This window comes from Oncorhynchus kisutch, linkage group LG17 (assembly GCF_002021735.2).
Source record: "Oncorhynchus kisutch isolate 150728-3 linkage group LG17, Okis_V2, whole genome shotgun sequence".
Taxonomy (NCBI): Eukaryota; Metazoa; Chordata; class Actinopteri; order Salmoniformes; family Salmonidae; genus Oncorhynchus; species Oncorhynchus kisutch.
In genome coordinates this window covers 43,907,309-43,933,421 of record NC_034190.2, presented here as the reverse complement: position 1 = coordinate 43,933,421, position 26,113 = coordinate 43,907,309, and the positions used below count along the sequence as shown (strand labels likewise).

The 26,113-nt window shown below is 44.5% G+C and overlaps 1 protein-coding gene across 3 annotated transcripts; it reads left to right on the top strand.

Moving 5' to 3' along the window:
- Nucleotides 1-24,736, top strand: LOC109907723 (DDB1- and CUL4-associated factor 1). 3 transcript variants are annotated; one of them, XM_031793875.1, is made up of 25 exons: nucleotides 1-191; nucleotides 1,712-1,832; nucleotides 2,056-2,132; nucleotides 2,249-2,322; nucleotides 2,423-2,536; nucleotides 2,662-2,799; nucleotides 2,990-3,604; nucleotides 3,765-3,866; nucleotides 3,959-4,117; nucleotides 4,272-4,451; nucleotides 4,612-4,821; nucleotides 5,026-5,195; nucleotides 5,377-5,504; nucleotides 7,865-8,100; nucleotides 8,192-9,258; nucleotides 10,797-10,995; nucleotides 11,087-11,169; nucleotides 11,617-11,701; nucleotides 12,223-12,456; nucleotides 12,701-12,794; nucleotides 14,530-14,634; nucleotides 14,922-14,995; nucleotides 15,145-15,237; nucleotides 15,435-15,654; nucleotides 22,176-24,736. In XM_031793875.1, exons 2-25 carry the CDS (start codon nucleotides 1,720-1,722, stop codon nucleotides 22,220-22,222), a joined length of 4,617 nt encoding a protein of 1,538 aa, XP_031649735.1. In that variant the 5' UTR covers nucleotides 1-191; nucleotides 1,712-1,719; the 3' UTR covers nucleotides 22,223-24,736. The 3 variants fall into 3 exon arrangements, with proteins under 3 accessions (XP_031649735.1, XP_020361471.1, XP_031649736.1); XM_020505882.2 differs by having other exon boundaries at nucleotides 22,173-24,736; XM_031793876.1 differs by lacking the exon at nucleotides 1-191 and having other exon boundaries at nucleotides 1,727-1,838; nucleotides 22,173-24,736.
- Nucleotides 24,737-26,113: the final 1,377 nt, after the last annotated feature.

Below are 26,113 nucleotides of genomic sequence, written 5' to 3'. Positions count from 1 at the left end.
AAAGTCGACGCTGAACTTTTGACGTATAGAACGTGTTCGCCATAATAAATGTTGTGCTAAAACAAGTGACAACAAGGTGGCGTTTGTATTCTTATCAACACATATTGGTGTAGTTAGCAAGTGGTTTGTCGGCATTGTAAAAAAAAAAATAAGGAAGACGGAAAGAGCGAAGGAAAATTGAGCAGAAAAGGGTACGTATTCGCTAGCCAGCCAACAACACTGTTTGGCACACAAACTGTCTTCCTAGACGGTCTTGTAGCTAGCTCGAGTGCACACAACACATACAGCTGTTTCTGGTGCGGAACACCAACACTGAACTGATTGTAGCTCTTACACAGCGTACGTTCCAACGTTGTACTAGTTAGCTAACCTTTATATAGGGCATATTCATAGCTAGTTGGTAGCGCAGCTAAAATACTCTGCAGATGTGAAATATCTCTATCGATGATAGTTAGCTAACTAATGTACAATATGTAGCAAAGTACGGATGACTAACCAGTTCAGTAGTTGGCTAACTAAATCACTACAAAACACGTGTGTACGTTAGTTTGTCATCATGATGAAGCTAACTTCTTAGCTATATATTCCAGAGAGTGTAAGTTAAGTAGCCTAGTTGGGGAACGCAACTCCGTTCTCTTATGTCGAGCCGGAGTTGAGTTTTGATGACTGGTCGCGGGACTTGCTAGCAACGTCATTGAGTCGCCATCCGTTGATTATTGTAAAAATGTCAATTCTGAAAACGCTTACCTATAGCTATGTTTGTCCTGTACAACTGCGATCCTTCCGCGGGGTACTGAAATTCATTATTCTAATAAAAATCGTAGCGAATACAAGCGAGGTTTTTTTTGCTTGTATGACGTAAACTGAGATATAATTGGGTCAGTGATCTGGACATCGCAAAGATCCCGGAAGTTTACATTTTAAATGGTACGGTTAGGGACGTCCCAAGGATTCCTGATAGTACGGACCCAATTTAATCGCAGTTTACGTAATACGAGCATGAAGGAAAAGTCGTTTGTGTTATTTTTTTTAAATTAGAATGATTAATTTTAGCACCTCGCGGATGGACTGGAGTTGTACAGGACCAAAATTGAATTGACATTTTTACAATAATCGATTGATGGTGGTGACTCAATGTTGTTGCAAGCAAATCCCGCGACCAGTCACCAAAACTATACTCCGTCTCGATGAAGATAACTAGTAACTAGCTAACATTAATTATACAGGGCAGGCTAGCAGCTACTGCACAATAGCGAGTGTTATTGGATGTTTTCTAGCAGAGCCATAAACATGGCTATGGTTTCTAGCGTCATGCTCAAGGCCATGACCAAATCACCTGTTGACTGTCCCAAGAACCTGTATAGTTGGATCGGTTCTGAACTGGAGGCAAAATAAAGGTCAATTTTGTGTCACTGTTTGCAACTGGAGAGGAAGTCATGGTTTGTGAGCATAGATGGATCATTCATGAATTATATTTTATTTGAGGAGTAGGCCAAATCAGTAAGCTAGTGTTAGTGATTATATGCTAAAAATGCTGTGTTGGTGCATGCAAGAGGAGGGACTAGGGAATCAATCTAGCTCATATCAACATTTACAATGACAGGCGACTCTCTCCTTTTGCATGCACCAATGCAGTGTTTATTTTTTTTGCACGTTCTCTCTAGACCCCAAGTAAGGTTTAGTTGATGACATGAATTGTTCTGTGTGTCAGGCCAGACCATGGCGTCGGCATCTGCTAGTGTGGATTCCAAGGCAGAGCTGACCTCTCTGCTGGAGCAGTGGGAGAGGGAGCAGCAGGCCAGCACACCGGACCTGGTCAACATCCTGACTAAGTGAGTGTGAGTAATACAGGAGGATAATGGTTGGTAACACCAGTGGATATTCTGGGAAGTAACATCACTGAATGTTTTTTTATTTATTTGCGTTCACCTTATTTATTTATGCTACATATTACTTGATTCATAAAAATAAAATAAAAAAATGTAAGTCTCTGAACATTAAGGAATATGTGGTTGTCTGTTTTTGAGTATATCATGGGTTTTCTTTTCCCCTCAGGATTTCAGAGCTGGTGGAGAGGGAGACTGAGGAATATCACAAAGCTGATCCGGATCCTTTTGATGACAGGCACCCTGGTAAGATGATGTATTTATGTTGTATGTAGTCATAACTATAGTATTAGCTATAGCAACAGTGATAGTTGTTGACATTCTGTAGGTTTTTCTAATTCTCCCAACCCCTTGCCACTTAGGGAGAGCGGATCCGGAATGCGTCTTGGGTCAGCTGCTAAAGATCCTGTTCAAAAATGATGACTTCATGAATGCTGTAAGACCTGAACTTTTTTTAGATGTATTTTTTCCCCCCACACATTTACAAAATTGTATTTGTTCAAATTTGAATTATTTTAACTCCTGTCTTTTTCTAGCTCGTTAATAGCTATGTGATGACCAGTAGAGAGCTCACCCTCAACACTGCAGCTTGTCGCCTGCTGCAGAATATCATGCCTGGGTTGGAGACTGCAGTGGTCTTTCAGGAGAAGGTAGGCTGTAACCTAAATCTGTGGAGATGCACTTGAACATGTTTGTATATTTAGTCAGCTATAATATGCAACTGATTCAAATATTCAATAATCATGATGTCTTTGTTTGTGTGTGTACATGACAGGAGGGCATAGTGGAGAGGCTTTTTAAATGGGCCCAGGAGGCGGAGCAGCCCCTGAGAGTCTATGCTACAGGCCTTTTGGCTGGAGCAATGGAGAACCAGGACATCGCTGCCAACTACAGGGAGGAGAACTCTGTCGTGGTCAGTGGCAACATCCTACTACTACCTGAGAAGGTTTATCAACATCAACATAAGATCTTGTGTAAATACGGTAATGTGGGTTCAATTGAATTTAGCCCTGTCACCACAAGTGGGTGTCCATCACCAGTATCTGTGAATGATGCTAGATGTCAGTATCTGAATGATGCTAGATGCATCCTTCTCTCTTTAGGTGCCTCTGATGCTGCAGCGGCTACGCGAGCTGCAGGCCAAGGACACTGAAAACCGGAAGGGGTTTAAACGGCCCAGTCCCAGGAAGAGTCTGGGGGAACCTCTCCTTCCTCTGGATGAGGAGACGGTCGACGGGGGCTTCGAGGACAACCCTTTCCCCCCGGGGAATGAAGGCATTGAGAGGAATGAGAAGGGATCAGATGAGGACCGAGTGGAGATCCACAGCCACGAGTCTTACAGCGAGATCTCCTTCCACCTCAACTACCTTAACCACACCCACAAGACCAGTAGCTGCGCTAACTCCGCTGTCAAAGGACTGATGAAGCCTGTGTCTGCCCCGCTGCCTCTGTCCCACCGGGACTTGCCCGACGGCAGGGAGGAGGGCAGCACTCACCTCAAGAGGAGAACAGAGAGGGAGACTGGACGAAAGGTGAAACAGAAACTGAACTTCTCCCTGCCAGACCCGGAGAGGAACTTCAGCGAGCTGTCCAACAGCAGCTGGTCTGAGATGAGCCCCTGGGTGATTGGGAACAACTATCACCTTTACCCTCTTACCCCAGAGATGGAGCAGAGACTCATCCTACAGTACCTCACCCCTCTGGGAGAGTACCAGGAGGTTAGTGTCTGCTACATAAACCTACCAGCAGATGTCAGTCAAACTCCTTTATAAGAGCTAGTGCTATAGTCGTTGAAGACAATATGCCATAAATGACTGGTAGACAGACGAGTAGTTCTCTGTATACATTTTTATTTCTCTGTATTCATTTGCCTTTCAGCTTCTGGCTGTCTTCATGCAGATGGGAGCCTGTGAGCTGCTCATCCATTACATGGACCTGAAGCAGACCAACGATGTACAGCTCACCTTTGAGGCTCTCAAGGTAACATTTCTACAACTGACCTATAATGCATCTCAATTGTTTAAAGAGGAGCATCCCAGCCTTATCCTTAGATTCTCATTCGCTACCTGTAGTACCTAGCCTCCCTGCTCCTGCATAAGAAGTTTGCCGCCCAGTTTGTGGTCCATGGAGGGGTTCAGAAGCTGCTGGAGATCCCCAAGCCTTCCATGGCCGCCACAGGGGTGTCTCTGTGCCTCTACTACCTGGCCTACAACCAGGATGCCATGGAGAGGGTAGGACAAACACACACTGCATAAAGGTCAACTGTTGATAAAAGTTGTGACCTGTGGTACATGGGTGTAACATTATTTACTTTCATGTAAATGTGTAAGTCAATACAAACATGCATTCATGTGTCCCCATTAAATGTGTCTTTGTTACCCCTAGGTGTGTATGCTGCCCCACTCTATCCTGTCTGACGTGGTGAGCTACAGTCTGTGGCTGTTGGAGTGTTCCCACGCCTCGGGCTGCTGCCACGCCACCATGTTCTTCTCCATCTCTTTCTCCTTCCGAGCAGTGCTGGAACTCTTTGACAGGCAGGACGGCCTCCGGCGCATGGTCAACCTGGTAGGAGGACCTGTGTGGTTTAGTCATGCTTCTGTTACATCCAGTTGTATCCTAGTGAAATACCAAGTGCTTTTCACTGTCTCCAGAGCAGTTCTCTGAACATCCTCTGTGTTGGAATGTGTATTAGACTGCTGTTTATTTTGTATTCTACGGTCTCCAGATCAGCACATTGGAGATCCTGAACCCTGAGGACCAGGGTGCCCTGCTGAGTGATGACCAGATCTTCTCCAGCAGGCAGACGGCCAAGCACACCTGCATGGCCCTGCGCAGGTACTCCGAGGCCCACCTGGCCATCAAGGTGGAGCATGTCAAGCAGTCCCTGCAGCGGACTGAAGGGGGCGCTCCCATTCACCCACAGCCTTACTACAAGGTAGGAGGAACATGCTGTTCCATGTGTGTTGGGATATGGTGATTGAAATTATCTTGGGTCCTCTTTCAATTAATGAAATTGAATTTCAATTAACTTCCTCAATTGAAATGGATTTTACCGCCATCCCCCTGGAACCCATCATCACAGATTAACTTTGGTGATGGTTTTCCTTCAGTGATGCCTCATTCTCTTTATGTTCCCCAGGCATGTAGTTACACCCACGAGCAGGTGGTGGAGATGATGGAGTTCCTGATTGAGTACGGCCCAGTCAGGCTGTACTGGGAGCCTGCAGAAGTTTTCCATAAGCTCTCCTGTGTGCAGCTTCTCCTGCAGCTCATCTCCATTGCCTGTGACTGGAGGACCTACTACGGCAGGTGAGGACAGAAAATAAACACATCCTTCCTTCTCATGAGAAGGATGGACTTATTTATCAACTCCATCTGCTCTATATTAAAATTACACCTCTGTTTGTTATGGAGAACATTTCTCACAAATCCAAGTGAACACAAAGTTGTACCCTGTGACTATTTCACCCTGTGTTGGCTTGTCCCCTAGGAGTGACACAGTGCGTTATGCCCTGGACATACTGAGCATCCTGACGGTGGTCCCTAAGACCCAGCTGCTGATGTCGGAGTCTGTGGCCGTGCTGGATGGGGAGGGGGGCAACGCCATCTCCACCGTGGGTATGTTACATTTAATGCCCTGCCTTGTCATTAAAGTTGCACGATATGGGTAAAAGGTCATTGGGACATCTGTGTGTGGGAAGGAGCCACAAGAGGAGAGGGACAACAACCGAATAAACTAAAAACACACGTCACATGCGGCTAATTAGCATTTCAAAATATTTCATGCGATATGGATCTCTTGCGATAGGAATATTGCACAAGTCAATGTACACTGTACAAAACATTAGGAACACCTTTCTTATATTTAGTTGCACCCCCTATTGCCTTCAGAACAGCCTCAATTCGTCAGGGCAAGCACTCTACAAGGTGTCAAGCCTTCTGCAGGGATGCTGGCCCATGTTGACCCCAATGCTTCCCACAGTTGTCAAGTTGGCTGGATGTCCATTGGGTGGTACACTTGATACACATGGGAAACTGAGTGTGAAAAACCCAGCAGCGTTGCAGTTCTTGACACAGTTGCCTGGCACCTACTACCATAACCTGTTCAGACACTTAAATCTTTTGTCTTGCCCATTCACCCTCTGATGGTCACACATACACAATCCATGTCTCAATTGTCTGAAGGCATAAATCCTTCTTGAACCTGTCTCCTCCCCTTCATCTACACCAGTGGTTCCCAAACTTTTTATAGTCCCGTACCCTTTCAAACATTCAACCTCCAGCTGTGTACCCCCTCTAGCACCAGGGTTAGCGCACTCTCAAATGTTATTTTTTGCCATCATTGTAAGCCTGCCACACACGTGGGAAGTGACAGAGCTCTTATAGCACCAGGGCACAGAATAATAGTAATTCATAATTTTGCTCTTTATTTAGCCATCTTACATATAAAACCTTATTTGTTCTTCAAAAATTGTGAATAACTCACCACAGGTTAACGACAAGGGTGTGCTTGAAAGGATGCACATAACTCTGCAATGTTGGGTTGTATTGGAGAGAGTGTCTTAAATAATTTTCCACACAGTCAGTGCCTGTATTTAGTTTTTATGCTAGTGAGGGCTGAGAATCCACTCTCACATAGTTGCAAAGGGCATCATTGTCATAACAGCGAGATTTGCCAAGGGAGTGTGCTCCTGAGCAGCCCTATCCAGACACCTGTCAGTGGAATCTGATTTAAATTCAATTTTCAAAGAAACGCTTGTTGCAATTTCGATGAGGCTCTCTTGTTCAGATATTGGTAAGTGGACTGGAGGCAGGGCATGAAAGGGATAACGAATCCAGTTGTTTGTGTTTTCCGTTTCGGGAAATTACCTGCGTAATTGAGCACCCAGCTCACTCAGGTATATCACATTTGACATTGTCCGTAAGCTTGAGTTCATTTACACACAAAAATCATACAATGATGGGAAGACCTGTGTGTTGTCATTGTTAATGCAGACAATGAAGAGCTCCAACTTCTTCTTAATTATAGCCTCAATTTTGTCCCGCACATTGAATATAGTTGTGGAGAGTCCCTGTAATCCTAGCTTCAGGTCATTCAGGCGAGAATAAACATCACCTAGATAGGCCAGTCGTGTCATGCAAGTGGTCAGACAATGGTTAATTATGGTCAGTAAAGAGAACTTTAAGCTCGTCTCTCAATTTAAAAAAACATGTCAACACTTTGCCCCTTGATAACCAGCGCACTTCTGTATGTTGTAAAAGCTTTACATGGTCGCTGCCCATATTGCACAATGCAGAAAATACAAGAGAGTTCAGGGGCCTTGCTTTTATAAAGTTAAACATTTTCACTGAAGTGTCCAAAAAAATCTTTCAAGCTGTCAGGCATTCCCTTGGCAGCAAGAGCCTCGGTGGATGCTGCAGTGTACCCAAGTAGCGTCGGGAGAAACTGCTTGCACAACGCGCATTACCACTCCACTATGTCTCCCTGTCACGGATTTTGCTCCATCAGTACAGATACTAACACATCTAACACACCAAAGACCATTTGATGTCACAAAAAAATATCCTCTCCTGGTTTGCGGAATTTTATTTTATTTTTGTCAGTGAAATGAGGCTACTCAGGCCATGGGGGGAAACTCACCCAAATGTATAGCTCTGTTGGAAAATCTAAATGGACTGTGTGAAAATGTGATTTGCATTTGTATTTGGTGTTCCCCACGACGGCATTGTGCGTACCACTTGTTTGGGAATAGCCGATCTACACTGATTTTGAAGGGGATTTAACAAGTGACATTAATAAGGGATCATAGTGTTTACCTGATCAGTCTGTCATGAAAGGAGTAGGTGTTCCTCATTTGTTTTTGTACACTCTGTGTATAGCCCACCTGCCATGGCTTTCTATTTACACAACCCCATATATCCAGTAGACAAGTACTCTTGGCTTTGCGTTCTAATCTTAATGTTCTGTTGTTCCTCAGGTATGGGTGTAGTCCTGGTGGTGGCAGAGGGAGAGGTGTTTGTGAACGATGCCGAGATTCAGAAGTCTGCTCTGCAGGTGGTCATCAACTGTGTGTGCGCTCCAGATAAACGCATGTCCGGCATCGGCAAGTTCATCTCTGGCACGCCCCTCAGACGTCTACCCCAGACCACCAAGAACAGCGAGAGCGTGCTCACCAAGATGTGGAATGTGGTGCAGTCCAACAATGGCATCAAGGTGAAAATATTTATTTCAGAAATAATCAGGGCTCTTACGCTTGAATGTTTTTGGTCTCTACTGGTCTCATAGTTCTGCCATCTCCCTGTAGGTACTGCTGTCCCTGCTGACGGTGAAGATGCCCATCACAGATGCGGATCAGATTCGGACCCTGGCCTGTAAGGCCCTGGTGGGTCTGTCCCGCTCCAGCTCAGTCAGACAGATTATTAGCAAGCTGCCTCTCTTCAGCAGTGGACACATCCAGCAGTTCATGAAGGAGCCCGTGCTCCAGGACAAACGTAGCGAACACGTCAAGTTCTGCAAGTTTGCGGCAGAGCTAATCAAGCGGGTGTCTGGTAAACCCCTCATGATCGGGACGGATGTCTCCCTGGCCTGGCTGCAGAGGGCAAACGTGGTGGCCCAGTCCAGAATATCCTTTCCTGAGAAGGAGCTACTGCTGTTGATCCGGAACCACCTGGTGGTCAAGGGTCTGCATGACACTGCCACCACACTCACCAAGGAGGCCGACCTCCCCATGGCCATCCTCCCCCACCCATCTTCCTCAGCTTTGCTTCCTGTCGTTGTTCCCCCTGCTTCTCCTGCCCCTGCCCTCCCCCGGACCCCTCGGCTGGCCAATGGGGTCACAGCACGGTTGGTGAGCCACAGCTCTCATCTGTCCGTGCCGTTGTCAGTTCACTCCCAGCCTCGTCCCTCGACGTCGCAACTCCTCATGGTACCTCCGGCCGCCCCTCCCCTGTTGACCCCTCACCAAAGCAACGGCTCTCCCCTTATTGGGCGGATCGCGTTCATGCGAGAGCGCCCGTCGCCGTGCCCCATGCCTGCCATCTGTAAGAAGCCGCGGGTGCTGAGGCAGAAGTCAGACTACGGTGCCTTCAGCCAGAGTCCAGCCATGAAGAAACAGCTGGACAGACACCTGCCCTCTCCCCCCGCCCTGGACAGCATCATCACAGAGTACCTGAGGGAGCAGCACGCGCGCTGCAAGAACCCCGTTACCACCTGCCCCCCCTTCTCCCTCTTCACCCCCCACCAGTGCCCTGAGCCCAAGCAGAGGCGCCAGGCCCCAACCAACTTCACCTCCCGACACACACGCAGGGTTGTCTACCCAAAATACGGAGGGGTGGATGGCGGCTGCTTCGACCGACACCTCATCTTTAGCAGGTATGATTTCTTCCTACTAAACTGGGGACTCAGCACAAAGTCCTTGAGTAACTGATGTGAAATGGCTAGCTAGTTAGCGGGGTGCACGCTAATAGCGTTTCAATCGGTGATGTCACTTGATCTGAGTCCTTGAAGTAGTTGTTCCCCATGCTCTGCAAGGGCTGCGGCTTTTGTGGCGTGATGGGTAACGATGCTTTGAGGGTGGCTGTTGTCGACGTGTGCAGAGGGTCCCTGGTTCGAGCCCAGGTAGGGACAGAAGCTACACTGTTACACTTGCCTTTCAGGCTGAGGTGGACCTTGGGTTTTTATATATCAACTCAGCAACAAACCAAAAACTTCTCACTGTCAACTGTTTATTTTCAGAAAACTTAACCTGTGTAAATATTTCTATGAACATAACACGATTCAACAACTGAGACATAAACTGAACAAGTTCCACAGACATGTGACGAACAGAAATGGAATAATGTGTCCCTGAACAAAGGGGGGGTGTATCTGGTATGTATCTGGTATGGCCAGCAGCTGCAATAAGTACTGCAGTGCATCTCCTCCTCATGGACTGCACCAGATTTGCCAGTTCTTGCTGTGAGATGTTACCCCACTCTTCCACCAAGGCACCTGCAAGTTCCCGGACATGAGGGAGGAGGATTTCTTCCCTGTAACGCAGACTGTTGCGATTGCCTGCAATGACAACAAGCTCAGTCCAATGATGTTGTGACACACCACCCAAGACCATGACGGACCCTCCACCTCCAAATTGATCCCGCTCCAGAGTACAGGCCTCGGTGTAACGCTCATTCCTGAGACAAAACCGCTACTCGTCAGTGAAAAGCACTTTTTTCTAGTCCTGTCTGGTCCATCGACGGTGCGTTTGTACCCATAGGCAACATTGTTGTCGGTGATGTCTGGTGAGGACCTGCCTTGCTACAGGCTGGATTGAGGGCTTGAAGGCCTCTCTCAGCCTATTGCGGACAGTCTGAGCACTGATGGAGGGATTGTGCGTTCCTGGTGTTACTCGGGCAGTTGTTGTTGCCATCCTGTACCTGTTCGGCAGGTGTGATGTTCGGATGTACCGATCCTGTGCAGGTGTTGTTACAAGTGGTCTGCCACTGCGAGGGCGATCAGCTGTCCTTCCTGTCTCCCTGTAGCGCTGTCTTAGGCGTCTCACAATACGGACATTGCAATTTATTGCCCTGGCCACATCTGCGGTCTTCATGGATCCTTGCAGAATGCCTGAGGCACATTCACGCAGATGAGCAGGGACCATGGGCATCTTTTTTAAAATGTTTTTCATTCAGTGGAAAGGCCTCTTAGGACACAAAGTTTTTATAACTGTGACCTTAATTGCCTACTGTCGATAAGCTGCATCCTGTAGCTGTTCCACAGGTGCATGTTCATTAATGGTTTATGGTTCATTGAACAAGCATGGGAGACGGTGTTTAAACCCTACAATGAAGATCTTTGAAAGACAGGGTCCTGATAAAGGGGCGTGTCTTTTTTAGCAGAGTTTTTTTTTTTCTTCTTCTTTTCCCCCCCAGGTTCCGACCCATCTCTGTGTTCAGGGAAGCAGACGAAGATGAGAGTGGGTTCATGTGCTGTGCCTTCTCTGCCCGTGAGCGGTTCCTGATGCTGGGGACGTGTACGGGCCAACTCAAACTCTACAATGTGTTCACAGGCCAGGAGGAGGCCAGCTATAGCTGCCACAGCTCTGCCATCACACACCTAGAGCCATCACGGGTCAGTGAGGCACATTTACAAATCGACCTATCTTTTGGGTATCTAAAACATAGTATTTAATTAAACCTTTATTCTTGTCTTTTGTCATCAGGATGGCTCTTTGTTGTTGACGTCAGCATCATGGAGTTATCCTCTGTCTGCACTGTGGGGCATGAAGTCAGTGTTCATCATGAAGTAAGTGTGACTCACATAAGACTAACCTTGGCCCAGTCAATACAGTTGGTTATTGCTTTCCATGGGGATGACTGCTCTACCGTTCCATTTCTATGGTTCATTCTACTGGTTCTGTGTCCTCAGAGCAGGGAGCTGCAGAAAGGGGCTGACAGGTTCTTTAATTATGCACACTAACTGAACTGCCTTAGGGCTGGAATCTTCACTTCATAGAACACAGACAGTGTAGTGGGGCCACAGTTTAACAAAAGCAACATTGGGGCTTTTGTGATTTTAGCTAGAACATCGGTCCCTCATTGCTTAACCAAAATGGCTTTTTAAATATGAACTGAAGTCAGAGGTTGTAAGGATTGCCTTGGAATTATAATTATTTTTTTAATGTATTTTCCATTTATCTTTATTTTTTAGATGTTTGATTTGATATATATATATTTGCCTTTTTCTTTCCAGGCATTCCTTCTTAGATGACCATTATGTGGAGTTCAGTAAACTTTCACAAGACCGAGTCATTGGCACAAAGGAACACATAGCTCACGTAAGTTTTCTTTCTCAACATCTAAAGGTGAAACTGAACAACCATGTGTATATACACTGAATATACCGAACATTAGGAACACCTTCCTAATATTGAGTTGCACCTCCCCTGGTTGACTGCAATGCTTCCCAGTTGTCAAGTAGCCAATTTGTCTGTGCTTTGGGTGGGGGACCATTCTTGATACACACAGGAAATGGTTCAGCGTGGAAAAATCTAGCAGCGTTGCAGTTCTTGACACAAACCGATGCGCCTGGCATCTACTACCATACACCGTTCAAAGGCACTTAAACCATGTCTTGCCCATTCACCCTCTGAATGGCATATACATAATTAATGTCTCAAGGGTTCAAGAAGGATTTTTAAGCCATCTCCTCCCCTTCGTTGAAGTGGATTTAACAAGTGACATCAACAAGGGATCATAGCTTTCACCTGGTCAGTCTGTCATGGAAAGAGCATGTTTTCTTAATGTTTTCTATACTCGGTGTATAATCTGAAATCATGTCATCGTCTTTGGGTCTCAGATCTACGACATCCAGACAGGGCAGAAGACCCTCACCCTCCACTACCCGGACCTGTCCAACAACTACAAGAGGAACTGTGCAACCTTTAACCCCACCGACGACCTGGTGCTGAACGACGGCGTGCTGTGGGATGTGCGCTCAGCTCAGGCCATCCACAAGTTCGACAAGTTCAACATGAACATCAGCGGAGTGTTCCACCCCAACGGCCTGGAGCTCATTGTCAACACTGAGATTGTATCCTTTACTCACTTACTGTACAATAGTAATACTACATTTTTAAAGAGTATTCCCAATGCTCAGTTGTCGGTACTTCGCCTACATCAGTTGGTCAGATGTTATCAAGCCTCGTTTCAAGATTAGTTTGTCATCTGTTGTGTAGATCCAGTAAAATACCCCAACACCAAATGAATTGGAAAAAATAGTCATTACATTATAGTGAAAGTGATGTGACATTGTGATTTCTTAATGAGTGTGTCAGTGGGACCTGCGGACCTTCCACCTGCTCCACACAGTGCCAGCTCTGGACCAGTGCAGGATCGTCTTCAACAACAACGGCACGGTCATCTACGGAGGTGAGGACTGAACTCACTGCATGATGGGAAATACAGTACTGTATCCTGTATCCTGATTAATCCAATTTCACCTGCTGAACAGCTAGCACTTTATAGATGTGTGTAAAAAGGTGAGTGCTTGGGGGTTGTGTATTTCTGAAGTGTTGGAGGCGCATGTAGAGGTGTGTGTTTGATGCCACACTGCCCCACTGAACCATATGGCCAGGAGGCTGTGCCCTGAGCTGGCAGAGGAGAGCACCAGCTGGTTCACACCACCTCACAGCCAGAGCCACAGGGAGGCCATGATGGATCCACCCACATCCATATCACTCGAATGTCTCCGTAGCCTGAGCCATGTGGAGGCCAAGATGTAGCCAACCACAGCAGTGGCACTCGAGCAGCAGTATCACTCTTCTCATACAATCTCTTTATCCCCCCATACGTACATCCATGCAGTTTGTACGTATGCAACTTGTGTTATTTTGTGATCATGGATCTTCGCATTGCCAAAATTCATTACATTTTCCCCAAATTTAGTTTATATCTGTCTCTTTTTTTGTAATCTTTTCACATCTCACTTTTTTATAGAACATAAAAAAATATATATTGTAATTGGGGGGATATACCCGTTTTAATCGAAGTGTTAGCAGTTGATGTTAACTCTTCAATAACACAGATTCCAACGCAAATCAGGTGGAGAAAAATGGGTTTATTCAAAGAGGACAAATCATAGATGTTATGCTGAGAGGTAGATGTTCATTCTCCCCTGTCCTCAGTGACTCTCTCCTCAGTGATTCTCAACACAGAGCAAATGGAGAGGATGTCGTTTTTTTACCCAACCCTAGCCTGTGGTTGACCAATTGGAATTCCTTGCCATTAAACTGGGACAATGGCCAAATAAGTATCCTATTTCAGGCTTAATGTATAGACAAATTCCTCCCATGTCTCTGACCCATTGCTCATTAATTCCCTATTGCAGAAAAATTTGATCGTTAGTACTCTATTGACCTTCAGTCCTCTTGACCTTTAGTCCTCTGCATTGTGTATTTATCTTTTAAAATATTCTTACAGAAGTGAGCATCAGATGGAGACCATGTGATTCTTGAGTTTGCTAAACGAATGGCCTCGATTGATGCAAATGAGCATGATATTATTCTGCTAGGTAGGCGTAGGCTTTTTTGTCTAACAGTGTGTTTTGGGGGGGAAATCCTTCACATCTTCAAAGTGTAGACTAGATATGCGAATGCACTGCACACAACACGCACAGACGGGCATTCCTGTGCCGTTTCCAAAAGTTGCTGGAAAATACAAATCACGGATGCATTTTATTATGATGAACTTGGGCAAATTAATGTATTTTCTAATTGGTTCACTACATTTAGTTGCTTTCCTACTACGTTTAATACATTCTGGAACATTGTTGAAATCCGTTCTGTCCAGATTCTGTGAGACCCTCTGCGTTTTCCTCAATGTGGCCCTATGGTACCAGAATTGAGCAATGCCTATTTTCAAGCAGCATTTTTCAATTCTTTCGTTGGAATTCCCATTCACTTTTTTTGCTTTGACTGAATATAAATTGAATTGACCCCAACCCTGTTACCTAGGGCCATGTGGATGCCATGAAGGCTCTGCCCACACACACACCCACACCACTCTGTTTAGTAGCCAGAACCATGGGTCCATGTCCATCGGTCTGGCCAGATTTGCTCTAGTTGTGGTGTGTACAGGAAACGTAACCCTAATGTTGTTTTTCCAGCGATGCTACAGGCAGATAATGAAGACGATCTATTGGAAATGCAGATGAAGACTCCCTTTGGCTCCTCCTTCAGGACGTTCAACGCCACTGACTACAAACCCATTGGTAAGACTGCTCTAAGACACACTGTCACAACAGTCCCTAGGCCTTGCATTTATCAGAAGGAGACTTACCGATTTTAAATTGCAACCCAGGCATGACTCAATAGTGGCTCCTGTCCTGACCCACCATCTGGGAAACACTAGTTTTGTAAAACTACAGCTTCATGCGTTGGAAATGGAGTTGGATTAGCTTTTTTCAAATTGACTCTTTACAAAATAGTTTATTCTTCCTGTATCAACTCCTTTCAATATTGTGAAGTCATATGAGAGGTTTGTTATTTCCCCCCCCAGCCACCATCGACGTGAAGAGGAATATATTTGACCTCTGCACGGATACTAAGGACTGCTACCTGGCTGTGATCGAGGTCCATCTTCTGTCATCTGTTAGATTACTCGATAAAGCTGAATCACATACCCCACTTTGTTCAGTCAGATATTGAGTTTAGTGGTGGTGGGGCTTAGTACTATTGAGACATACAACTGTTGTCAGACCTTCTGTGTGTTTCCCCTCCAGAACCAAGACTCGGTCAACACAGACACGGTGTGCAGACTGTACGAGGTGGGACGCCAGAGACTGGCTGAGGAGGAGGAGGATGAGGAAGATCAGGTAAAGGACCCAACGTACCCCTTCACAAAGCGCCCCCGTCTTGTGTTATGTTGGTTGATAATCCATCAAATAACCAATTGCTAACATTGGCATTGATTATTGGTTGGTTGTGCCAGATTTTTTTTTTATTGCAAGTAATCCAGTCTAAATATCGAAATATAAGATCTGGCTGTTCTGGAACACTTGTCCCCTATCAGGAGGATGACGATCAAGAGGATGACGATGAAGATGACTCTGACGACGACATCGACACAGACCCACTGGTTGCCGAGTTGGAAAATGAAAATGGAGGAGAGGACGAGGAAGATGGGAACAATGAATTCTCTCCCTCTGACGATGAAGAGGTAGCTCGTCTGCTTGAGGGGGATGATGATGATGACTCGGATGAGGAAGATGGGGACCTTGCCCTGGATAACAGTGAGTAACAATTGTGTCAGTGTATCCCTCAGCCACGCACTCATCTAGGTACAGCATTGGATGAAGGACCGGGCAGGGTTGAAGTTTGTGGTAACATTGAACTTTAACCTCTGTCACATAATTTTTTTTTTATAATGACATAAAACAGGGGCATTCCACTCTTACCCTATGAGGTCCGGAGCCTGCTGGTTCTCTGTTCTGCTTGATAATTAATTGCACCCACCTGATGTGCCAGGTTTAAATCAGTCTGTGATTAGAGGGGAACAACAAAAAAACGCCAGTGGAACTAACTTCGAAGGTCAAGAGTTGAGTTTAAGAGCCATAGACGTCATAAATTCATTAAAAATCCTACAATCTCATTTTGTCTGTCATAGTTGAAGTGTACCTACGATGAAAATTACAGGCCTCTCATCTTTTTAAGTGGGAGAACATGCACAATTGGTGGCTGACTAAATACTTTTTTGCCCCACTGTATATACAATTCACCAAAAAAATTTTGCAATGTCTTTTTTCACCTTTTTATTTAACCAGGTAGGCTAGTTGAGAACAAGTTCTCATTTACAACTGCGACCTTGCCAAGATAAAACACAGCAGTTCGACACATACAACAACACAGTTACACATGGAATAAATAAACAAACGTACATACAGTCAATAATACAGTAGAAAAAAGAGAACTATATACAGTGAGTGCAAATGAGGTAAGGCAATAAATAGGCTATGGTGGCAAAGTAATTACAATATAGCAATTAGACACTGGAATGTAGTGTTACTAGGGTGCAAAGGAGCAAGATAAATAAATATAGTATGGGGATGAGGTAGTTGGATGGGCTGTTTACACATGGGCTATGTGCAGTGATCTGTGAGCTGCTCTGACAGCTGGTGCTTAAAGCTAGTGAGGGAGATATGGGTCTCCATCTTCAGTGATTTTTGCAGTTCATTCCAGTCATTGGCAGCAGAGAACTGGAAGGAAAGGCTGCCAAAGGAAGAATTGGCTTTGGGAGTGACCAGTGAGATATACCTGCTGGAGCACGTGCTGCGGGTGGGTGCTGCTATGGTGACCAGTGAGCTGAGATAAGGCGGGGCTTTACCTAGCAGAGACTTGTAGATGACCTGGAGCCAGTTGGTTTGGCGAAGAGTATGAAGCGAGGGCCAACCAACAAGAGTGTACAGGTCGCAGTGGTGGGTAATATATGGGGCTTTGGTGACCAAACAGATGGCACTGTGAGACTGCATCCAATTTGTTGAGTTGTGTTGGAGGCTATTTTATAGATGACATCGCAGAAGTCGAGGATCAGTAGGATGGTCAGTTTTACGAGGGTATGTTTGGCAGCATGAGTGAAGGATGCTTTGTTGCGAAATAGGAAGCAGAGTCTATATTTAATTTTGGATGGGAGATGCTTAATGTGAGTCTGGAAGGAGAGTTTACAGTCTAGCCAGACACCTAGGTATTTGTAGTTGTCCATGTATTCTAAGTCAGAACCGTCTAGGGTAGTGATCGGTAGAAGAGAATGCATTTAGTTTTACTTGCATTTAAGAGCAATTGGAGGCCACGGAAGGAGAGTTGAATGGCATTAACGCTCGTCTGGAGGGTTGTTAAGTGTCCAAAGAAGGGGCAGAAGTATACAGAAAGGTGTCGTCTGCGTAGAGGTGGATTAAAGAATCACCAGCAGCAAGAGCGACATCATTTATGTATACAGAGAAGAGAGTCGGCCTGAGAATTGAACCCTGTGGCACCGCCATAGAGACTGCAAGAGGTCCGGACAACATGCCTTCTGATTTGACACACTGAACTCTATCAGAGAAGTAGTTGGTGAACCAGGCGAGGCAATAATTTGAGAAACCAAGGCTGTTGAGTCTGCCAATAAGAATGTGGGGATTGACAGAGTCGAAAGCCTTAGCCAGGTCGATGAATACGGCTGCACAGTAATGTCTCTTATCGATGGCGGTTATGATATCGTTTAGGACCTTGCGCGTGGCTGAGGTGCATCCATGACCAGCTCTGAAACCAGATTGCATAGCGGAGAAGGTACAATGGGATTCAAAATGGTCGGTAATCTGTTTAACCTGGCTTTCAAAGACCTTAGAAAGGCAGGGTAGGATAGATGTATGTAGCAATTTGGGTCTATTGTCGCCCCCTTTGAATAGGGGGATGACCGCGGCAGCTTTCCAATCTATGGGAATCTCAGACGATACGAAAGAGAGGTTGAGCAGGCTAGTAATAGGGGTTGCAACAATTTCGGCAGATAATTTTAAAAAGAGAGGGTACAGATTGTCTATCCCAGCTGATTTTTGTAGGGGTCCAGATTTTTCAGTTCTTTAAGAACATCAGCTATCTGGATTTGGGTGAAGGAGAAATTGGGGAGGCTTGGGTGAATTGCTGTGGGGAGTGCAGTGCTGTTGACCGGGGTAGGGGTAGCCAGGTGGAAAGCATGGCCAGCTGTAGAAAAATGCTTTTTAGAAATTCTGGTGGTGACAGTGTTTCTTAGCCTCAGTTTAGTTGGCAGCTGGGAGGAGGTGCTCTTATTCTCCATTGACTTTACAGTGTCCCAGAACTTTTTTGAGTTTGTGCTAAAGGATGTAAATTTGTTCTTGAAAAGGCTAGCCTTAGCTTTCCTAACTGCCTGTGTTTATTTGTTCCTGACTTCCCTGAAAAGTTGCATATCACGGGGGCTATTCGATGCTAATGCAGAACGCCACAGGATGTCTTTGTGCTGGTCAAGGGCAGTCGGGTCTGGAGAGAACCAAGGGCTATATCTGTTCCTGGGTCTACATTTTTTGAAAGGGGCATGCTTATTTAAGATGGTGAGGAAGGCACTTTTAAAAGAACCACAAGGCATCCTCTACTGATGGGAAGAGGTCAGTATCCTCCCAGGATACCCGGCCAGGTCGATTAGGAAGGCCTGCTCACTGGAGTGTTTTAGGGAGCGTTTGATCGTGATGAGCGGTGGTCATTTGACCGCTGACCTGTTACGGATGCAGGGAATTAGGCAGTGATTGCTGAGATCTTGATTGAAAACAGAAACTTGGAAGGCAAGTTGGTTAGGATGATATCTATGAGGGTGTCTGTGTTTATGGATTTGGGGTTGTAAGAGAGATTTGTGAGAGATTGAGGGCATCAAACTTTGTAGGATGGCCGGGGTGTTAAGCATCTCCCAGTTTAGGCCACCTAGCAGCACTAGCTCTGAAGACATGGGGGGCAATCAGTTCACATATGGTGTCCAGGGCACAGCTGGGGGCAGAGGGTGGTCTATAGCAAGTGGCTACGGTGAGAGACTTATTTTTGGAAAGGTGAATTTTTAGAAGTAGAAGCTCGAATTGTTTGGGTATCTTTGCAGTAGATTGCAACACCTTCCCCTTTGGCAGTTCTATCTTGTCGGAAAAATTTTATAGTTAGGGATGGAAATTTCAGGGTTTTTGGGGGTCTTCCTGAGCCAGGATTCAGACACGGCTAGCACATCCAGGTTGGCAGAGTGTGCTAGGGCATTGAATAAAACAAACTTGGGATAGGCTTTGAATGTTAACATGCATGAAACCAAGGATTTTATGGTTACAAAGTCAGCAAATGATAGTGCCTGGGGAATGGGAGTGGAGCTAGGTACTGCAGTGCCTGGATTAACCTCCACATCACCAGAGGAGGAGTAGGATAAGGGTACGGCTAAAGGCTAAAATAACTGGTTGTCTAGTACGTTCAGAACAGACAGTAAAAGGAGCAGTTTTCTGGGCACGGTAGAATAGATCCAAGGCATAATGTACAGACAAAGGTATGGTAGGATGTGAATACAGTGGGGGTAAACCTGTGCATAGAGTGACGATGAAAGAGCTATTGTCCCGACAAATATCATTTAAACCAGGTGATATCACCGCATGTGTGGGAGGTGGAACTAAAGTGTTAAATAAGTTGTATTGAGCAGGGCTAGAGGCTCTACCGTGAAATAAGGCAATAAATACTAACCAAAACAGCAATGGACAAGGCATATTGACGTTAGCGAGAGGCATGTGAAGCAGAGTGATCATAGGAGTCCAGTGAGTGGCTTCAGGCAGCTTGCGGGCCGGGGCTAGCAAGCTAACAGAAGGGCCTTGGAGGGACGTCGCGACGGAAGAATGTCTGTTGTGGCCCCCTCGTGCTATTACATCGGCATGCCAACTGGCAGAATAGGTATAGTGGCCAAAGAATTTGTTCGGTGGGCCTCTTAAGCTAACAGTCCGATGTGCTCTGGACAGCTAGCAGGCCGCGGCTAGCATGCTAGTGGATGGAATTTCAGGGGACGAAGCGACGGCGGAGCCAGTTGAGAAAAACCCCACCAGGCGAATCACGTTAGAGGTCCAGTCGTGATGAGTCGGCGGGGGTCCAAGCCAGTTATCAAAAAGAGGTATTGTAGTGGCTGATGGACCTCTTTAGCTAGCCGGGAGATGGGCCAGGCAAGGCTAGCTCCAGGCTAATTGGTTCTTGCTTTGGGACAGTGACATTAGCCAGGAGTGGCCACTCGAATAGCAGCTAGTTAGCTGTGATAATCCAGGTGAAGAAAAAAATGGTTCAGAGCTTGCAGTAGGAATTCGGAGTTTTGGAGAAAAGTTAGTCCGATTTGCTCTGGTTTGAGTCGCGCTGTGCAGATTGGCGAGAGTTGTCCGTGCTAGAGGTGGCTGATGACAGCTAGTAATGGCTAGCTGACTACTATCTAGTAGTTAGTTAGCTGGCTAGCTTCTGTTGGGGTTCCGGTTCAGGCAACGGATCAGCTGGGCTCCGTATGGTGGGTATCATGGCCAAAGAATTTGTCCGATGGGCCTCTTAAGCTAACAGTCTGATGTACTTGATACAGCTAGCAGGCCGTGGCGAACTAGTAGCCAGTTAGCTGGTAGCTTTTGATGAGTTCTTAAGTATAAAAATAGCAGATCTGTACCACATTGGGTGAGGCGGGTTGCAGGACAAAAATATTCAGTCCGTAGATAGAAGGTGATATTAAATATAAATGAAAAAAAAGGAAAAACGATGTTTACAAGGGACAGGAAGGGACAAGACAAAAACACACGTCCGACTGCTACGCCATCTTGGAATATTCTTGAACTATTCAAACCCTTTACTCAGTACTTTTTTGAAGAACCTTTGGCAGCGATTACAGAATTGAGTCGTCTTCGGAATGACGTAACAAGCTTGGCACACCTGTATTTGGGGAGTTTCTCCTATGCTTCTCTGCAGATCCTCAAGGTTTGTCAGGTTGGATGGGGAGTGTTGCTGCACAGCTATTTGCAGGTCTCTCCAAAGATGTTCGAAAGGGTTCAAGTACAGGCTCTGGCTGGGCCACTCTAGAACATTCAGAGACTTGTCCCGAAGCCACTCCTGCATTGTCTTGGCTGTGTGCTTAGGGTTTTTGTCCTGTTGGAAGGTGAACCTTCACCCCAGTCTGAGGTCCTGAGCACTCTAGAGCAAGTTTTCATCAAGGATCTCTTTTTACTTTGCTCCATTTTTGGCCGCCAGCTCCAGGAAGAGTTTTTGTGTTTCTGAACTTCTTCCATTTAAGAATGATGGAGGCCACTGTGTTCTTGGGTACCTTCAATGCTGCAGAAATGTTTTGGTACCCTTCCTCAGATCTGTGCCTTGACACAATCCTGTCTCGGAGCTCTACGGATAATTCCTTCGACCTCATGGCTTGGTTTTTGCTCTGAAATGCACTGTCCACTGTGGGACATTTTTATATTGAATTTACCACAGGTGGACTTCAATCAAGTTGTAGAAACATTCCATGCTCAGTGGAAACAGGATTTACCTGAGCTCAATTTTGAGTCTCGTAGCAAAGGGTCTGAATACTTATGTAAATAAGGTGTTCCTGTTTTTTATTTTTAAATCTGCAAAAATGTCTGAACCTGTCTTCGTTTTGTCATTATGGGGTATTGTGTGTAGATTGCTGAAGATTTTATTTAATACCTTTTTAGAATAAGGCTGTATACTTTCTGAATACTTTCTGAAGGCACTGTATGCACAAACAAGGATATTTTCCCATTACTATTTTATTCAGTTAAGTTCAATTATATTCTTCTAACTATAATGGCACGGGACTTATAAGCATATCTTGTCTGCTAACTAACATACAGTAGGCCAACTCATATTCTGTTCTTCTGAAATACATTTTCTTACCATAATGTTAATTTAGATCTGACTAAAATAAATAATGGATTTATTGATGGTGTTCATAGACTTATTATACTTTTTTTTTAACGGTGCGCATCAGTGTTTTGTATGCCGGCTATTACTTGCCTTTTTTTTAAATAGTCCTCGTTCTCTGTGAAGCTTGTTATCAAAATTATTGCTTCAAAAAAGTGTTACTATACTGCTGTGTGGACATTTCATCTTTAAAGAGTGATTAAGGAAAAACAGAGAGATGAACCCTCACACATTCTGTTGCAGGAGACAGGTTTCTACTTTGTGGCATTTTTACTCCAGCACCGTGACTTGTACAGTATTCTGTCCCGTTATTCCCCGGACCTCTAAATCTGTTTTTGCTTTCTTTCTGTCAACCCAGCAGACAGCTCAGACCTTGAGGATGACATAATCCTGTCCCTGAATGAGTGAGGAGTTGTCTGGGACCGAGAAACTAGGACAGCATGTCCGGACATCTAGTGAGAGCTCTCCCGTGGGTGAACACTCATTAACAACTGAGACAAGACGGTAAGGTACAGTTGGATAGAGTTGGGGAGAAAGAAGGATGGGATTTGGGAAATTAACTGCGAGAGCCGACAGCACTGCGAGTTTGGAATATTGTCCCAATGCCCACCTACCTCCCAGGAGCAATAGTGGGAGAAGCTGATTGGAGAGTCCGAAGTAGAGGTTCAGAAGAAAGTTTCGCCTTTCAAAAGTTTCCACGGAAATGGTATTCCTGAAAAAACCCCAGAAGATTTGTTTATGATATAATTTTAATTTTATACACAGTTTGCTTGATGAGTGGGGAAAAAAACTGGTACACACAACAGACTGATTCTTTTAAAATGTTGATTTCATTAAAGCTCTTTTCAAAGTTTGTCCCCCTTATGGACTATTGGTCATTTTCTAGAATGCTGAATGACCACTGTCATGTGTAGACTGTTTTAGATGGGGAAACTGAAGTATACCACATCTCTCTGTGGATTGATAAGGCAGAGTGTTCGCTGACTCAAGCTTTCTGTACTGCATCAGCTCCCATGTGGTCTGCTAAAGACTAAGGTGCTGCTTGAGGCCGCCACTGTAAAAACAAACACCCACACAGAGAGCTGATAATCTGTGGAGCTCAACCAGCCATATCCTCAGGTTCATCTCCACTGCACCACCTACAATACAAACGTAACTAACGACCAAGACACCACACACAATAGTGCCATCAATGACCAACACCACTGGGTTTCACTGTGTAATCATAACGGATTAAACATGGTGCTCTTTAAAAATGCTGAATGCTGGCAATTTAGGAATTGTACTCACATTAGTGAGTGTAAAACCGTGGACTCCACAAATATTGTCAGCACGTGATTGATGTAGGTGTATGTCTACATAACGAGGCCTTAAATGATGCCTGGCATTTTATTTTTTACACCGTGTATGAATTTGGCTTAGATTTACGTTTTGAGTGCTTGATATCAACATTGGGTTTATGCTGTCTACACACAGGAAATGTTATATTGTAAGACAGAAAGCAAACTTTACCTTACATTTTGGGTTAACATCTTTTGGGGGGTTCATTAGTGGACATTGCTTGGTATTCAGTTGTTATTTTGCTACAACCTATTTTTTATATATATATATATATATATATATATATATTATATATATTATATTATATATATATATATTATAACAACACTTAGGATTTGTTTGGTCCTCTCATGGAACACCCCTGACAGAAGTGCATTGGATGATGTTTTAGTTGCTGACTGTCAATAATGCAGAGACACTGGATGCACATGTTTTGCATTAAGGGATGTCCGGGTGGGTGAATGGCACTTGATTGGCGATTTAGGAGCCTGTTGGAAAACACAGAATCCCACCCTCAAAACTGCCGGTTATAGGGATAGCATTGAAAACCAAACAATGAAAATTGTTCCCCCGGCTATGCAGAACAAGTTCACTGTATTTTGGTTGAGGTGTGTTTTGTTTGGATTATGGTTTTGACCTTGAACTTTGTTGGGTGGAAGGGAGGATGGTTTTAGAAGCTATTCCTGGTAAGTATTAAATTGTGCACAGCTGTATTATTCAGTTGCTGCTACTTTTTAACGAGACAGTCAAGATTCAAATGTAGGATGGTCTCGCATGTATTGCCAACATATCATGATTTTTCTTCCCGAATCATGATCTTTTCCTAGTTTTGATTTCATTATTTTCCTTCTGCCTCTCTTCATTTCTTTGTTAGAGGCGCTCTTGTTAACGAGCCATAAGAAACATGTTCTGTACAGTATGTATCTAAAAGTATTTTTGCTCCCATTTAATTTAAAGATTGAGCGCTGTCATCTTTAGGCCTAAATTGGAATACCCTGACCCATTGACATTAAGAGATTAACGGCCCTGGTGTGAACATATATGACCTGCATCGTGCACCCAAAAGCTATAATTCAGTTGCTGTGATGGAAGAGTTCACTCATCTCTAACCTACGTAGGAGCCAGGGGTTCACAACCAGAACATAAACGTATAGGATATACCTCAGAAATGTACTAAAGATTTAGTCATTTGTCGTACCTAATTTAAGCCAATTTTATGGATATTATAATACACACATTTGTTTCATACTTCACTTACTATTTATTGTAGACTATATGCTCTGTCTACAGACATGGGCTATTTGCTATATAATCAGCTAATTCAGTAGTGTGCTGTTGCATCACCATTGGTTACCATATGTTAAATTGGATTATGTAATGTTCTTAGATAATTATAGAATGGAATCATAACATTCTAAAAACAACCTTGTTTTGATTAAAAGTGATTTAAAAATGTGTGCGTGTATGAGGTATTGGTCTGTATGAGCATGCTAGAGTAGTTCATGGGAGATGTCTGTGTTATGCTGAAAACAGGCAGGATCTTGTCTAAGATAGAAAAATAAATGTATTCCTGTCTGTGGGTGATGTTGCAAGCAGAGGCTATCTTGTCTGTGTGAATATAGTATTTGGGATGGAGGACTGATTCTGTGTCTGCCCATAATAGAGTAGCTTATAGTGTCTGTCTGTTATGTTTGAGCAGAGAATGTTGTGTGTGTGTGTGTGTGTGTGTAAGAGAGAGGGAGACCGAAGAGATTTTATCTGCGTATGTCTTGTTTGCACGTGTGTATGACAGGGGGATAAACACTCCTTATTAGGGCAAACGGTACTAAACTACTGTGTACAATAACATCTGTAAAACGTCTTTCAATCAAGGCGTTCATTAGATGTCTTCTATGTATCAACTTCAATGAAAGTAGAGCCAGAAAATCACACTGTATAGTTTGGTTAATTTTAATTTTAAAATGTTCTTGTGCCCCTGTTACAGGTTCTAAAATACCAGGTTTGCTTTTCCCAGATGGTGCAGAATGTACTTCGCAACTCTACCATACTATTTTCTCTCACTGGCTGTCACTAACCAATTATGTTAAACATAATTATATTGTGTTGACATCAGTTATTATTTTTGTCAGTAGGAATAGGAATCAAATGTCAAGCTAGATCTGAGATCATCAACTAGATTCAGCCACGGGCTGGTTTTATTTTCTTTAGCTGAGTGTTGGGGGGCCAGAACATAATTACAAATCATTTGCAAACTGACTGCAAGAATCTGTGAGTACAGTCGTGGCCAAATGTTTAGAGAATGACACAAGTATTACTTTTCACAGATTGCTGCTTCAGTGTCTTAAGATATTGCTGTCAGATGTTACTATGGAATACTGAAGTTCAATTACAAGCGTTTCATAAGTGTCAAAGGCTTTTATTGACAATTACATGAAGTTGATGCAAAGAGTCAATATATGCGGTGTTGACCCTTCTTTTTCAAGACCTCTGCAATCCACCCTGGCATGCTTTCAATTAACTTCTGGGCCACATCCTGACTGATGGCAGCCCATTCTTGCATAATCAATGCTTGGAGTTTGTCAGAATTTGTGGGTTTTTGTTTGTCCACCCGCCTCTTGAGGATTGACCACAAGTTCTCAATGGGATTAAGGTCTGGGGAGTTTCCTGGCCATGGACCCAAAATATCAATGTTTTGTTCCCCGAGCCACTTAGCTATCACTTTTGCCTTATGGCAAGGTGCTCCATCATGCTGGAAAAGGCATTGTTTGTCACCAAACTGTTCCTGGATGGTTGGGAGAAGTTGCTCTCGGAGGATGTGTTGGTACCATTCTTTATTCATGGCTGTGTTCTTAGGCAAAATTGTGAGTGAGCCCACTCCTTTGGCTGAGAAGCAAGCAAAATTGTGAGTGAGCCCACTCCTTTGGCTGAGAAGCAAGCAAAATTGTGAGTGAGCCCACT